General features: G+C 47.1%; 1 protein-coding gene across 1 annotated transcript in view; it reads left to right on the forward strand.

The window, feature by feature from the left end:
• LOC135900184 (A disintegrin and metalloproteinase with thrombospondin motifs like) overlaps positions 1–15,951 on the forward strand; it is a 47,288-nt gene that overhangs the window by 5,332 nt on the left and 26,005 nt on the right. The window contains exons 3-4 of the mRNA XM_065429627.2: positions 4,901–5,009; positions 13,830–13,997. Of these exons, the coding sequence (XP_065285699.2) occupies positions 4,901–5,009; positions 13,830–13,997 (277 nt within the window). The remainder of the gene's footprint in view (positions 1–4,900; positions 5,010–13,829; positions 13,998–15,951) is intronic.

Here is a 15,951-nt window from a genome sequence, read left to right on the forward strand (position 1 = left end):
GACCTGGTGCAACCAAATTAGGAAGACCCACTAAGCTTCAACAGAAGACACTCGCTCACCTGAACATGAATTGGCCTCCCTGCTGTAGCATTCGGCAACGACGTCCCTACTGACTCATGACTCCTGCAATTAACCACGGTCCTCTGTCTTCCAGCAGCTGCGGAGCACCTTAACAGAGTGGCGGTCAGACCTGCAACGCAGCATAGGGTGCTAAGAATCTCTGAACCCGGACAAACTGCCACTGGAAACTGAACCTCGCAACGTTCAACACGCGAGCCCTCTCGAGTGAAGCTAGCTTATCAGAACTCCTTGAACTATTAGGCATTGTGTGGAATATTATTTGCCTTAGTGAGGCCAGCAGAACTGGTTAGACTTATACAGTGCAGACTAATGGCCACGTCCTATCCTACAGAGGACTCCCTGATAACAAGCAATACGGGGTAGAATCTATAATATATAAGAACATAGTGGGCAACATTGTAGAACTCTACAACAATAATGAAAGAGCAATAGTAGTCGTAATAAAGCTAAATAGGAAGCATAGAATAAAGGCATTACAAGCCTCAGCCCCAACCTCCAGTCACGGTGTTGAAGAAATATAGCAGCTTTATGACGATGATGTTTAATTAGTGATGAGAAAAGTGTAAACTCAGTATACTGTAGTCATGAGCGACTTAGTGCAAAAGCGGGGGAAAAGCAGGCTGGTGAACAAACACTTGGCAACTACAGCATCTATTCTAGGAAGACTAGAGGAGAAATGTCGATAAAACCCCCGGAAAGGAATAAGTTCCGAATAATGAATAGCTTCCTCAGGAATAGTGGCAACAGAAAGTTGACCTAGAAAAGCTCTAATGGAGAAACAATAAATGAAATAGATTTGATACTTTCTGCAGATCCTAGAACAGTGCAGGATGTGGCACTGTTGGTTAGTTAGGGCTACGATTTAACTTTCGTTAACATTGGTTAGTGAGGTCTAGGATTTAACTCTCTATGAAGAGAGAAAGAATAAAATTAGTCAAGACGAAACAAGCCAACCTAGACGCAGTAAGGTCAAAAGTAGAGCAATTCAAGCTGGTGTTGCAAAAAGATATGCACGCAATCGTGCAGCCATACAACAGAGAGATGAAGATGACATATAAGTAATGAATGAAACCGCAACTAAGCTCGCCTTAGAAGCAGCAATTGAAGCGGGAGGTAAGGCGCCAAAGCAACCAGTTGGTAACCCCTCCCAAGTAATGAACAACCTGATAAAGAAACAGCAAAGAATGAAAGACTTCAGCTTAAGAGATTCCATAGAATTCGCGGAACTATGAAAATTGTTCAAGAAGGAGAAAGTTAGAGATATTTGAAATTATAACCTGAGAAAGACTGAGGAAGCTGTACGAATTGGACGTGCCTGCAATCAGTGAGTAGAAAACTTAGCATAAGACAAGCCAAGATGTATGCACTGAAAGATAAGTAGGGCAATATATCATCAGCAATTTTGAAAATATAGTAAAAACAGCGGAATAATTCTATACTTACCTGTACAATGCCTAGAGCAGCCACGCTACCTCCATTCGAAGTAGCAATGAACAGCATACAGAGGATCCTTCTATAGCTAGCTATGAAATCAGGAGGGCCTTACCACACAGTAAGGGAAGAAAAGCGGCAAGACAAGATGGAATAACAGCCGATTTAATGAAAGATGCTGCAGATGTCATGCTTGAAAATCATACGGACCGTTACATGAAACGTGTCACGACTTCAATATTTTTGGAGAACTGGAACAATGCCAACATTATACCATTATAGTGTTGTAGAAAAAGGAAAAGGTTACATAGTTGAAAAAAACTGGTTGTAGCTTAGCTAAGGTTAAGCCCAGGATGCGAAGCAAACTAGCCTTTATTTTAGCGCGACAGCGTTAAGGAGCTCGTGTCGCAGAAAAGCCGGTGTCGTCGGCGTCGGCTCAGGCATGCGGCGCTTGCTCAGGCGCACATTTCGTTGTCGCGCCGAACGCTGCGTTGCTCGACGCTCACCGCGTCCGATGCGGGGCGCGTAGTCGCTGCGCCGTAGCAAAGCCACCTAGAAACAGTCTCTGTAGCACGCCGCAACCTTCGCTTCCCATTCCAACGAACAGCTTTGTCTCCACGAGGCATCTCACCTCGTGAGTGTCTAGCAGAGGCAAGCGCAGCTGCTTATATACCGCCGCGACGCCGCGAGCAACGGCGCGAGTTGGAGCCCCGTTTCTCCTCTGTCGTGACGTCACGGTGTCACGTGGTCAGCCTTGAAGGCGACGCCGCGAGCGACGGCACGAGTTGGAGCCCCGTTTCTCCTCTGTCGTGACATGATGGTGTCACGTGGTATTGAAGGCAACACCGCCGCGCCTGAGGAGCTGGTTTGAGCTTTAGCTCTAGTAATATGCTTCGAATAAAAAATATAGGACGATTGGGTCACTTTAGGCAGGGGTGTCCTCTCGAGCGCGAGCGCCCTCCGGATGGAGATCGGATACTGTGGATGGAGCCGCTCCCCGCAGCTGGTGCAGCCGATGATCTCTACTCCTCGCTGCTGATTCAAACGTCGGCTCGGTGGCCTGCGTGCCCGCAAGCATGGCAGGCGTCGACGTGGCGTCGGTGTAGCACACATGACAGCAAGGCCGTGCCGCATATAACGAGGTTCGGTACATCTACGCCTCTGAATACAATCGCGACTACGTGGAAGTTCCTGATTCGTCTGGCTTCTAGTGCCTTGGAATTTCTTTCGTTCACAATTCCTTTCCTTTGGCGTTCCTTTGGCGTGAGAGGGGTCAATGTGCCTTATTAAACCTTTTCCCGCACCCTCGTGGGGGCGGCGATGTACACCGAAACTTCGTAGGCGCCATACTTGGTATGAATTTTATTCAGTCTCGCCAAGGCCCTCGTATTAGAGGCGTGCGCGGTGGAGATGAATAAAGTTTTCTATACCCTTTTTGGCACACGGTGTCTTCCTTCGCTTGCTGCTCAGGCAGGGCCGCCGCCATGGCCAGGGCTAGAGCGAGCAGTACTACGTCGGCTTTGAATACGTCGAGGCTTCCCTTGGGGCGCACGATAATCTTGATCTTTTTCTTGGGTAGTTTCGGAAGTTGCGAAGCTGCAGTTACTTGTGACAACACACTTTTAGCCGGCACCATGGTAGTGCGGTAGTCAGCCGGCTTATTCACGATGCCACGTTGGCCATTTCGTAATGGCGGCCTCTTTGTCTCCTGCTTTTTACGGTTGCTGAGGGAGGTGATCCACCCTGCAGCGCTAAGATCTTCCAGGGTTAAGTCAATACCTTCCATGGTTACGACATCAGGCATGACTTCGCTCTCGATGAACGCACGTGTAGTCGCTTCAGTCGCGCACAGAGGCGGTAAAACGAAAGCGCAGGGCTAGAATTAGGCCTGCCTGCGCTGCCGCGCTGAGAGCCGGCTGCGCATGTTAGAGCTAGCTCCCTCGTCGGCATGCTCGTAGAGCAAACTTCTCCGATTATGAGGAACATTCCAGCCACCGATAAAATCCTGGTATCTGCGGATGACTTGAAGCTTGGCGGTTCCGATAAGGTATATATTTTCAGGGTTCTTCGTGAAAAGGCGCCCGAATGCATTTATGAAAGCGGGAGCCAACGTGTGTTTACCTCCGCACTGTTCGGCATGGCTTGTTCTTCAAATCAGGTGCACAATTTCTAAATTTTCCACTATTCCTGTATACATCTCCGTAAACTTCCTTCCTTAACTTCGTCGTACTGCTACCTGTACATACGCTGCATAGAGTCCTACCTGGTGTAATAATATGCGATAGCAATGCAAAATGTGCCCATACCGACGCTGCGCTGCGCGCATGCCACATTGCGTGTCTCCTCGCGCTCTCAGATTTGTTTAGATATAGCGCAATATTCCGCTGTATGCTAGCAAGTAAGTGCTCAGGTGGCTCAGGACGAGCTGCACACATGCTACGCACTCCAATGAAAGTTTAAAATTCTGGCTAACAAACACAAGCGTCCAGATGCAAATTCCATTTAGAAACTGGATCAAAGGTTCCAACCCCGCTACGCATTTGAGTAGCCTTTTCTCGAAACACAGACCTTGTCGAGGAAGGTGGCTCGGCAGATCTGTCGATCATTCGGCTTCTCTAATGTGAATGGAATCCTAATAACATAAACAAATCGTATGCTGTAATACTGGTTGTCTTTTTGAAAAGAGAGAATCGGATACCATTAGATGTGAAAGGAAAGACCTTTTCTGATTGTTCTATTAAAATGGTTCATTTTTGTCCAAATGTAATGTAAGAACATACGAATGACACCACTGATAATTACATGCACTAAAGAAGAAAAACTTTGCTGTCGGGGCTCGGTGGTATGGTAGCTGACTCTCATGCAGCGGGCCCGGGTTAGATTCCGGCGGCAACTTGGTATTTTTCTTTCTGATTGCCGGCGATATCTGTTACGGACAGCGGCAGGGCCGGTGGCGGTGGCGGACACCATCGCCAGCCGAAACAACTATTGCAATGAGCCCATAACAGCTGAAGCCATAGTACGTAAGTGCGAAACGTAATCAGCTGTTATCAAATATGTTTAAACTTGTAAAATATTTAATTTTCCAGAATTTGGCTCTCATATTATGTGTTCGGCAAATGATGGCATGCACGTGTGCAGTCCCAGTTGTATTGCGGGAGATGCGCACTTTCAAAGTGTCCTTTCAACATAATAATAACGGCTACATTGCTGCGTCAGTAAAAAGTGGCAAATTTTATTTTTAAGAATAAGTTACTGAACATATCTTATACATAAATCCGTTTTACAATCCTCTCGCATTTTTTTGTTATATTTGCAATAATTGAAGCCTCTAACATTGTTGAATAAAGATGGAAATAAGAACACCAACTGGCGCTTCTTTTACCAGGGTACTCGTATGTGGGAGGATTTTGCCAAAAATTTAAAGTAGGCATGAGCGAAGACCCCCCCGGGAGTTATTATGGCGTCCAGGTGTTCTCTCATGAAGTTGGACATTCGTAAGTTTTCGACGTTCCTTTTTTTTAGTCTCTATTGCAACGTCAACATCTCAGGTGGATACGCACAGATCTGAAGCTGATGAAGTGCTGAGCGCTACGCAATTGTGCTTGCTAAAGAAGGATCGTACATGTTACGGCCCATAAATTATTAGCGATGAAATGCGGTCAATATACTCAAGTGTAAAGGGTGTAAGAAAGAAAGTCGCAGTTTCGCCCGAAAGTGGAAACATTGATTGGGATGGGAAATTTGTAAACAGCTATATGAAGTAAGCGTACTAGCTTTCTCGGCCGTATAAACTCGGAAACATTCCTTTACTAACTGAATTAACAGGCATGGTGTCAGCGCGCACAAGCAAGTATGAACACAACACGCTCGATGAGTGCGCGCACTTGCTTTCAAAACGCTGGGGTGAGCAAGCGCGGCAGCTGCAGCGAGCGAAGGGACCTCCATGTTGTCTATCGCTTCAACGCAAGAGCGGCGAGAAGAAAGCGCGCACAAACGTAGGAGTCACCTGCAAATCCCTTCCGAAATGCGGCGCGCGCGAATTCGCGCCGCCGTGCAAAGTGCGTACTTGTTTGCAGAGTAAAAGCCCCCTCCCTCCCTCCCGCACTGACTCCCCGCTTTCCTCCATATATAGCTAGATACGCGCGCCGAGAGGTCTGCGCGCCGCCGCCAATGCTTCTTGTCGGCGAGATGGGCACGCCGTTGAAAAAGATTCCTTTTTTTACAATCAGTCCAGCTTCGTTTATTTTGTGTCGTTTAATTTGTTTGCCTGTCTCAAGCATGGGATCATGTTAAACAGGGGAGCAATGAATAACACAATACAAAGAAATGTAACCCTGCGCTCCATGCGTCTGCGCACGCGTGCCGTCACAAGTCAGCGCAACGTGTATTCCGAAACACCGCCTTCAAAAGCGTAATATGGTGCAACGAGAAGAAACAGCGGCATCGGAATGTCGGAATCGCGGGTTCAGGTTTGTGGGCACTGTAGTCGCAGGTAGAATCGGCGGTATGCCTGATGGCGGCATCAATACGAAATATGCAACTTGCAGCAAGATGGAAATTTCTGGCCCCGATGGATTTAAGATGTCGGCTGGAAGTTTTCGCATTGTTCCGTCCTTTGCATTCCGTGTTTTTCTACATTTCCACGTGTAACAAAAATATGTTTACTAGTCTACTGTATTGTGCTGTTTCATTGTAGCATTCATGTGAAGAATTGTATGCAACTGACACCGATAGCTACAATGAAGCGTGCTAGCTAAAAATTGACTTTTTCTATTTGGGAAATAATAGTGCATCGAAGCAATTACTGCATTTCTGCTAATCCACACTTCGTTCATTCAAACTGGTCATGAATAGCTAACAAATTGAGCAAATTTATTTTCTACGGCATCATAACATGTCTGAGCTGAAAATAAGATGTTCACCTGCTACAGACACACACAAAAAAATTATTTTGATTCTGTTTGTCTTCATGAAAAAATGACGTTATAGGAAAAGTTACATAGGCAAAGGGTGGTTAATATTCAGAAAAAGTGATTTCACTTACGGTCATGTCGGGAAAGCGCGTTATAACATAAGCATAAGCGCGGAACCCAGCAAAAGTTGGTCATAAAAGAGGCGTGTTTGTTTTTCATCTTTTTTTTTACGTAAAGCACACTGTATGAACACAATTTCATTCAGAAGAAGTGGAAGCAAGGTTAACATGCATAGAGAGTGTCACGGGCGCCGGTGCTGTCTTGGCTCCTTGGCTTGATGGCTTGACTCCTTGCCAATGGAAAAATATCTCATATAAACCGAGGCAAAGTAGAATACTATTGCGGCTACGACGCAACAGCAATGCTCTGCTTATTCACGGAGTAAGCATGTACCAAAACACTCAACATAGACGCTTTTAGATATGTGCTGCTGCATTCGGTCCCCTCGGCCAGTAGTATGGAAAGGCCAGAATTTCAATCAGTTTAGCAAAGATGGATATAGGGAAAGGGCTTCCTAAATTTATGTTTTGGTTACCGCGCCGCCGGCGCCACCACCGCCAACGAAGTAGGGCTATGTGCCGCCGCCAATTATTATCCCGGTGCTGCGACGATGACGCCGCCGCTGCCAACTAGGAACAACCACTACGCTGCTGCCGGGCAAAGCCGACACGGCGCACACCTCTATATATGGCGCGCGAGGTTTAGCCGTCGTCGTCAGTTCCCCTTGCGCCCGATCGCGCAATGCGCAGTTGCCGCCGGAGCACAACGCCGCCCTCGCTCCCTCCCTCTCATGCCCCCTTGGCGTTTCTCGCGACGGAAGACGGCGTGTTTGGTCACCGCTTTCTTGATTGGCACGCGTCAGATTGAAGCACGCTCGTTGGCTTCCCTCGCGTGCTCTCGCTCGCACAGATAGCATACGACGCGTGGCGACGGTGCTATCGCCCTTGAACTTTATGTGCAACATCACGGCGACGGCAAAAATGCGCGTGGAGTGCCCGTATAATTTGCAATCGCAATAAAACAAACGCATCGTGGGTGACGCAAACATGAAATATTATCCGAAAAAGCAGTCACAGAGAAATATAGAACAAATGCCATCCACCTATGCTTAGCTTTCCCATTCAACATTTTCGCCACCTAATTGGACAATCTGCCAGGCAGCAGAGGTTTCATCAAAATAAACAGCTGTTGTCGTCATCCTGACACTAGCATCAATGTAAATTAGAAGAGCGGTGGTTTTGGCTAGTTTATTTTCCACAATATTAAGTGGTGCAGCGCGGAACTGCTTCGCGCTGCCTAACTCAACACTAGCACGAAGCCGCACTGATCTCAAATTGGTATCTCCGAAAGCTTTGCGCTATAAAACAATTTGACACCGTCCGAAGAAGAAGCCTGCGGTCAACAACTTTCCCAGGCGAACGCTTTGCCTTAAACTAACGAAGAAAGTATAACCGGTCGCGCCCATCAGTGAGTGGAGCCAATTATTCCAGAACTCTAAGCACATAGTCACTCCATGTTGCAAAGAATTTTGAGGAAATCCGCAATGCGGTTGAACATTATTGATAGGAAAGATTGTCGTCCACTAATAACAGGACCGCTGTGTTGCTCTGTGCTGCGGTCACGGGGATGACAATTATATTTTTCATAAAATTTCCTCCAGCATATGAAGTTCCACATGTCTGATTTCTCATGTTTAGTGTGCCAGTGCTTAGACTTGTCGAATAATTTGACATCGCCCTGCAGTGTAATGGCCTACTGATTGTTTTCCCAAATGGGAATTCAAGCAGCCCCCATAGGTTTTGGCGCATGGTTGGGTGCCTGGACCATGAGGTTTTTTCGAGCGGTCGCACTTTTTTTTTTGAGACTGGTTTGGTTTTTCTCTGTAAGCTGTGTGCTACTGTCGGGCGAACACAAAGTCAACATCTAATGAAGCCAAGGAAAGCATAGTGGCAATTGCCAGTGGATTAAATTGAAATTTAGAAAATAATAAAGGGGGGAGGAGGAAATGAAAGTAAGCGACAAGATCACGTCGCCGGTGGGGACCGAATACACAACATTTCCATTACCCGTGCAGTGCACTACCGATTGTGCTGGAGTGATGGCCATCTATCCGTCCACTAGCATCAGTATTTATGTATACTATGTGTAGCCCGGGGAGTTTTGGCCAGCACCATTCAGAGCCATCGTGGGCAACCATGGCTATATATCTATTTATCCTTAACAACTACGAAGATCCTCAGTTCCCTATCTCTTCATTCACGTAAGGTGGGCAGCAATTTTTCCTTTAAATGATGAAAGTAGGTGTGCTGGGACGCCGTAACACAAGAGCAGGTGGGTAACATTTCAGTGTTCGTCTTAGCGCTGCAGCAAACCGGGGTGTTCAGAATAATCGCGCAGATCACTTTCCAAGGCGCAAGCAGCAAAGGGTCGTGAAAGGTAAATGAGAAGTCCAGCTTCACAAAGCTTGGTTGCTCATGGTTACACTGTGGAGTGCAGGTACGACTAATCGTGGACATCCCGCGCTTTAATCGGCTTCTATGGCGGATATGAGAGGATCACAGATGGTGCCCGCGAAAATGCGCAGGTTCTAAGTATCACAGGAGATTTTTGTGTAATATCTGTACAATCATGACTGAAAAATTAGCTCGAGGATTCCTGTAACACTGATGATGGCTGCAGCTTTAGTCAGTCGCGTTGTTTCATGTGTAATAGGACGCCTCTATGAGGATTCCAATTTGCGGCAATGCCATACTATACCTCATCCGTCATCTGAACTATACATCATGCTGAAATTTCCGATTATAGTTCCGCGGTGGTCTTGCGTTGAATATCCCCATAGTATGCGGGTGTATTGGCTACAAATCCCGGCAGCCCCGCGGCTCTTCTCTTACCGTAGAAACAGTATTCGCTCTGGCTTTTAGAGGCAGCCTAGAGCTGGCATCTTGTACCTAGAACTAAATACAGAAAGGAGGAAGGAAGGAAGAGCAGTGAGATTAAATACGTTTTGTGTAGTTCGCTACACTACGCATGCGGAGGGGGAGGGAAACAGAGAGAGAGAGAAGAGAGCTCAATTTCTACGCCTGCACTAGAAAACACCCAGCGTTTGCACTCTCCGGCAATAAAGTATATCGCCTTCATCTACTGCATAACACGCCTTGTGGTTTTCTTCGCTAATGAGCTGTAATACATCTTCGCCGGGCCTTTACTTCGGTAACTGGTCATTGGTATAGTCTGCTGACGGCACATTCTTCATCGAAGTGAGTATTGTTGCAGAGGAGGTTATCTATATTCGATCAACAGCTGCACTGAGGACGCATAGTGGCTGAGTCTGCCAATCCGAAGAGCGGCAAATGCTGCTTCAACGAACAACCGGTACAGGAGGGTGCCGCCAGGTGACGCAAAAGTTTTGGTGTAACCGCAATTTTATTCATGGATAGAGGCTGTACAAATGACCATTAAAACCCCGGTGGGCGTTGCTTTCAGACGACGTGACACTACGCGCAATAAGCGCGTGTTCCACTGGAGTTGCCACCATGTACCTACCGCTAAATGTAAAGAATGTGTAATGAGAAGTGCACTCACGGCCATGTGCTTGGCCATTTCCACGTCTTCACGCTTGGAATGCATCCCCAACTCCTCAAATTCCAAAGGACCCTGATGGTGCTTTGGAGTGCTGCATGGAAAGCAGCCGCAAGTGAAGCTGTCCAGACCACGCCAAGATTGATAAATTTGCACCTCTGCTCTCTGATGTTTGTCTCCTCGATAAATCTGTCGAAGTCTCCTGAAACGCCAGGTTTCTGTGTTAATACTTGTGCGAACTGTTCTTAGAATAGGCAAGGGGCCACGCATTGCCGGCGCCTTTGACTTCTGTGGATGAAAAGGACCAGAAGGACCGCGTTCGTCACGCCTGATGATGTACGTCTCTTCAAAGATATTCCATTCGTTTTATGCAGCGCCCCACGAACGCTCGATCGTATGATGGACTCTTTGCTTCAAAGGTTCGAATAATCAACATGCCTGTGCTCCCAACGCGACGTTCTTGTATTTTCCCATACATTTGGGACACACCTTGAGCGCTTATCCCCTATCCTTCAAGTCTTCCGCAATGCTTGGCTCCAACTAAATTCATCGAAACGTCGCATCGGTCACCGGCAGGTTACAGTGCTGGGTCACCTCATCGACGCTTCCGAAATTCAGCCGGACCCAAAGAAATTCCGTGTTATCACGATGTTTCCTGCACCTCGGTCTGCCAAAGACCTCCGAAGATTTGTTGGGCTGTGCTCCTATTTCCTGAAGACGTGCTTGCCGGTAATCAGGTTTAGATGACGATAATCTACGCAAAAACGCCACTTGCCGTCTTTTTTCTTTAAATGAGCCCCACGGGCAACGCCGATCGACTCGACGAGGTTTCAACAATGTCTTTGGCAAGCTTCTTATTCACATCATCATGAATTATCTTACGCTCTGATGCAGAATGCGATATGGCCGGCAATAAATGGGAATCGCATCAGCAGTAATTATTTGATGCTTTACAAGTCTGATTCAACTGTGGATGGTTGAGCTCGAATATGTCACTGTAGAAAACTAAAAGACGAATTAGAGTCAATAGAGCTGCTGCTCGTTCAGGCAGTAGGTCCGCAGCAATTACGGGACTATATGCGGCGTCGAGGCAGATTGAATCCGGTGGACATGCTGAAGAATAGGAGCAGACGTCTACTGAAAATGGCGTGACTTGGTCATCTGCTATAGCACTCCGCATGGAAATCCACATGCCTAGGGGTAGAACTTGCTTTGTCAGGTCAAAACTGAGGACAGAGAAGCATCTCCGGTTACCGGCAACAGTTACGACGGAGTAGGGTCGCGACTAAAGATGTCGTGCAATTCTCCTTGAAGGCACCCAAGCTAGGCAGCTCGTCCTCCTGTGTCCGGAACTAGACACGCGGTGTGGCGCCCGAGAAAAATATTACGTTTTCTAGCATTATGGTACGATGTCAACGGTTCTGGCTAACAAACTCAGACATGCTGAGTCAGTCTTCAACGTCAACATTATCTTGTTCGGAGAATATGACAGGATCGCGGGGATTGGAAAACATGATGTACGTTGTTGTTGAAGTCACAGATGCAGACAAGGTGTCGTCCCTGGGAGCCATGGTGGGAACCTCGACCGTGCTGCTGGTCCGGAACTCGGAGGCGAGGACGGGGAACACCAACCTCGAAGGAAATGTTGCGTGAACGTAGGGTTAAACACTGAAGGATATTTACAATGTACATTTACAAAAGCAACTACAACGCTGGCCAGTTCCACCGAGAGCTGATGATGACGATGGTTGGTACCTACTATGGCTTGTACCCACTACGCGATACCCAGGAGCTGTTCGTCTTCGACGGAGCGCCCACGCATAGTCCAAAACAGAGAGAGAAAACATTTGCTTGAACCATCGAGGTCGTTGCTCTTGAGGTTGAGTGGGTCGTGCCCTCATTCCAGGACTCTACTCGCCATGGCTGGTCGACGTGCTCGCTGGACGAGAGCTTGTCTGCCAGGGTATCGCCGGACAGCTGTACCTCAAACCACTCGAATTATGTGCTAGACGTCTTTAAATGGTCAGGTTTGCCCCCGCACCCCCACGATATGTGAAAGAGTGTAGGGCGTGTGTCGCCGCACCAGGGGCAAATGCCGCGATATGTTTGTAGGTACATTTAGCTGTATCTGTGTAAGTTTGGGAATGTGTTAGTCTGAAGAAGTCTGAGAGCTACTGCCTCTTCAGTGCTGAGCTTTCTGTGAATGGGAGGATAAATCCCCCGGTTGAGTCGCTGGATCTCGAGTCGGTCGAAGTAAATGGATGGCGGGGGCACGAAGGCAAAGGGTGGGGATTGATGAGACAATTGGTTTTCCTCCGCTCGGTTAATTAGCGCTAGAGCTAAGGCGTTCGCCCTTTCATTCCCCTCCAGTCCCGCGTGGCCCGACGTCCATGTGATTTGATGGGATTCTTGCAGCCTCGGGCCTAGAATCTGAGCCATCAGCAGCGATGTTCGTGAGTTGGTAAAGTTAAGGCATGCCTGTTGCGAGTCGGTAACGACATGAACTTTCCTGCCAACCCAGTCTTTCTTTATGAATAGCGCTGCGACTATGGCCTCAGCCGCAGCTGGGGTCTCTGCCCTGACGGAAGCCGCGAAAGTAAAGTTGTCTCCCGTTCACGGCGGCTAACACGAAGAGGCCCCCTACAGGGTACGCTTCCACGTCCAGGTACGTTACGTACGGGTCACCCTTGAATTGTCGGCGCTGTTTGTCGACGCGAGCCTTGCGTCGTCCTTCATGGAGTTCATGACTCACGTGCTTCGGTATGGCATTCACCTTCATCTTGCCTCTGACCTCAGGCGGGAGTAATCGTTGCCCATCGAGGGCACGGAGCTCCGTTGCCGTTCCGGTCCGGTGGAGGATGGCTCTGCCCGCCGCCGTGTTCTGTAGTCTGGCTTTTTGCGAAGCCATAACCAGGTCCGATAGCTCAGCGAAGGAGTTGTGGATCCCGAAGGCCGCTAACTTCTCGTTTGAGGTGATGACAGAGAGACCCAGGGCCATTTTGTACGCGCCTCTGCTGATTGCAAAGACTTGTTCTTGGTGGCGTTTGTTTAGCGAGTGGTAGTGACACGACACGCTATACGTTACTCTGCTGATCATCATAGTCTGGACGAGGTGAAGCGTATCCTCTTCTCGCATGCCCTTGCGGCTTCTTGTTATTCGTTTAATAATCCGCGAGATCTGGTTGTTGGGGGACCTTAGGGTTTGGATGGTGTGGGAGGCTTTCAGGTTGCTCTGGACTCAAATACCCAGAATCCTAGTCTTATTGCTTTCCGTCCAAAGAAACACGCGATATGTATGTTGCGATATTAAATTGATTCTTTTATTTAATTTTTAGAATCTAGCTGTTGGCAATGCCTCTCTGAGCAATTGCATTTTCTTGGCAAATCTTCCAAAATCCTGGGTACACTGTGGTGCAAGAGATATATAATTCTTGGGCGTATATAAGTGCACGTCATACTTTTCTCGGCATACAGCGCTTATCAACTTTCTTCAGTCAACATACATTCACATCGCATTTGCCGTCTTGACAAGCTGTGCGGGCCTCTAACACTGTATGTTTGCTATGATTTGGTGTTCATGTTTCTTAAATGGTACACGGTGCGCTACATGAATGCAAGAAGTCCATGTAATTAAAGTAAAGGCCACTCTACGCATCAGCGTTATTTGCGTGGCTTTAATTTGAACGCTTCACTAAAGCCTAATTTCCAATATGCTCCGCCATCTCGGCGCAGTTTGCATAATTTTACTAAACTTCTTTACAGGTTAGGCTGTGTTCATGATGGAAGCCCTGCACTACCAGAGTTGCCCGGGCATAAAGGTTCTTCGACATGCTCTTGGGAAGATGGTTATATGATGAGTTATGTGATGGCAGACAGTAAAATGTACACTTTCTCGAAGTGCTGCATCGCTGACATCACCAACCTGCTGAGGTATTGAAACTACATCTATATTTTTTTCGTTTACAGTAAAGATCCACCTTTCAGTTAAATGATCGTCATGTGGCTGACGATGCTGCAACGAGTCAGTTTAGCAGGGCTGCAGGGGGAAGGAGAGAAACGAGTCTTCTGGCAAAGGCAGCAATCTCAGAGATGGAAAGTCATATTGGGACGTAATAAAAGTCCATCGTCATGAAAAACATTAAGCTAAAGCGCTACGTTTATCCTCTGAAGTTCCTGTAGCATGCTCTAAATAACATACACTTTTCCCCGTATATACAAAACATTATGCGCGAGGGATGATTGGCGCCCTCTCTTAGTGTTGGACATATCGGCGCTGAATGATTTATGCGTATCCGATTGAGAAAAGTTCCAATTCTCCAACAAACGTAGGAAACATTTAGGATCTCATGAAAATAAGAAAACAAGCCATTTTCGAACATACTCTGCAAACTTCAGCTACCAGGCTCTAAACATCTAGAGGGATTTGTTAAACTGAATGATCATATTACCAAAGGGCGTAAGAAAACTGGAGCGGAAGTCGGAGATTTATTACTGCATCGCTGAAAATTCCCGCTGATGTTCTCGAACATGTATTTTTTTCATAAAGCATGTGGAGTTATAACTGATAATTGTGCATTTTGGAGAGATTACACTTTTCTAAAACTCGAATGCCCATCCGTCACGTATTGCCGAGCAGACGAACTCGAAAAGACGGCGCCAGCGCTTTCAGGCGCCTGACCTGTTGCACTTGTGACCATGTCACGCAATTCTATGGGAGTTAATTTTTTTTCTGTAGGACATAAAGCAGCATGCCTCGTGGCAACGCATAACAAATTCAGCAATGCCCAAACAAAGAGCTCCGGGTCACCCAATAGAATTTTTTTTAGCACTCTGCAGTTTGCATTTTAAGCTATGTTGCTTTTTAAGTGCTAAGGCTACTTTGATTACGCATTTACGCGTTTCACATATCCACCTCTTATCGCAAAACAGATATACCAAAATAGCGATGATGAGAATAATTAACAAAATTTGTAGTGAATTGCAAATGCCATTGACAGAAATAAAAATTGATATGTAATAGTGAACGACTGCTACAATATCAAAACAAGAAGACTTCACCGGCTTATCACTGCTGCCTTAAAAATGCGGTTTCTGTCGGATAATAAAGTGATGGGGACACAAATCAGGGAATCAGCGATGGAAACGTAACTGATAGGCTTAAGAATAAAACATTGGGAGTTTCCACCGAAGAAAGAGCTAGAGACAACCTGTAACGATATGCTGGAAATGTTATCGGAGCTGATCACCTGGCATGTTACTGCAAGAGCGGCGTCATAATTTTGGTGTACACCGGGATCGCACCTGTACATAAACAGCAAATACAGGCGCACAAATACTCACATTAGGGCGGGTCATCTAAAGCTAGAACAGTGCTTAGCTTTGAACTCGATCACCTCGGACGGCGTTCTTATCACACACTGGCGATGCATATAAAGACCAGGTCATCTTAGACCAGCGCGAAGCCAATTTCAGTCTCCCGATTTCCCATGACAGCTGTCGTTATAGTGTTGGCCCTACCGCCACGTTCTGCCGATGCCCATAGTATGCAGGCGGATCGTAGACAGCGTCGACTTCAAGGGAATCGTTTTGCGACAATCTAGCGATTTTGTGGCGACAATGCGACGACACAGCCACACAAGACGTATTAACGTGGAAAACGTGACGGTACCTGTAAGGTAGCAGACAGGCACTTTGGTTCCATTTCGTCCTATCGTTCCCAACAGATACTTGTATTTGCTTCAGTTTTCAGACGTCATTTTCAGACAGCATTGTCACAGTGTCAACTGGGAACTGTTTCAGAAATCAATTCTTGGTTTCTGAGCATGTTGGCCTTAACAGCAGTGTCTGCATTAGGGGAGCAAGGGATCCGATATTTTTACGACGC

The sequence above is a fragment of the Dermacentor albipictus genome, chromosome 4 (genome assembly GCF_038994185.2).
Source record: "Dermacentor albipictus isolate Rhodes 1998 colony chromosome 4, USDA_Dalb.pri_finalv2, whole genome shotgun sequence".
In the NCBI taxonomy this organism is placed as follows: domain Eukaryota; kingdom Metazoa; phylum Arthropoda; class Arachnida; order Ixodida; family Ixodidae; genus Dermacentor; species Dermacentor albipictus.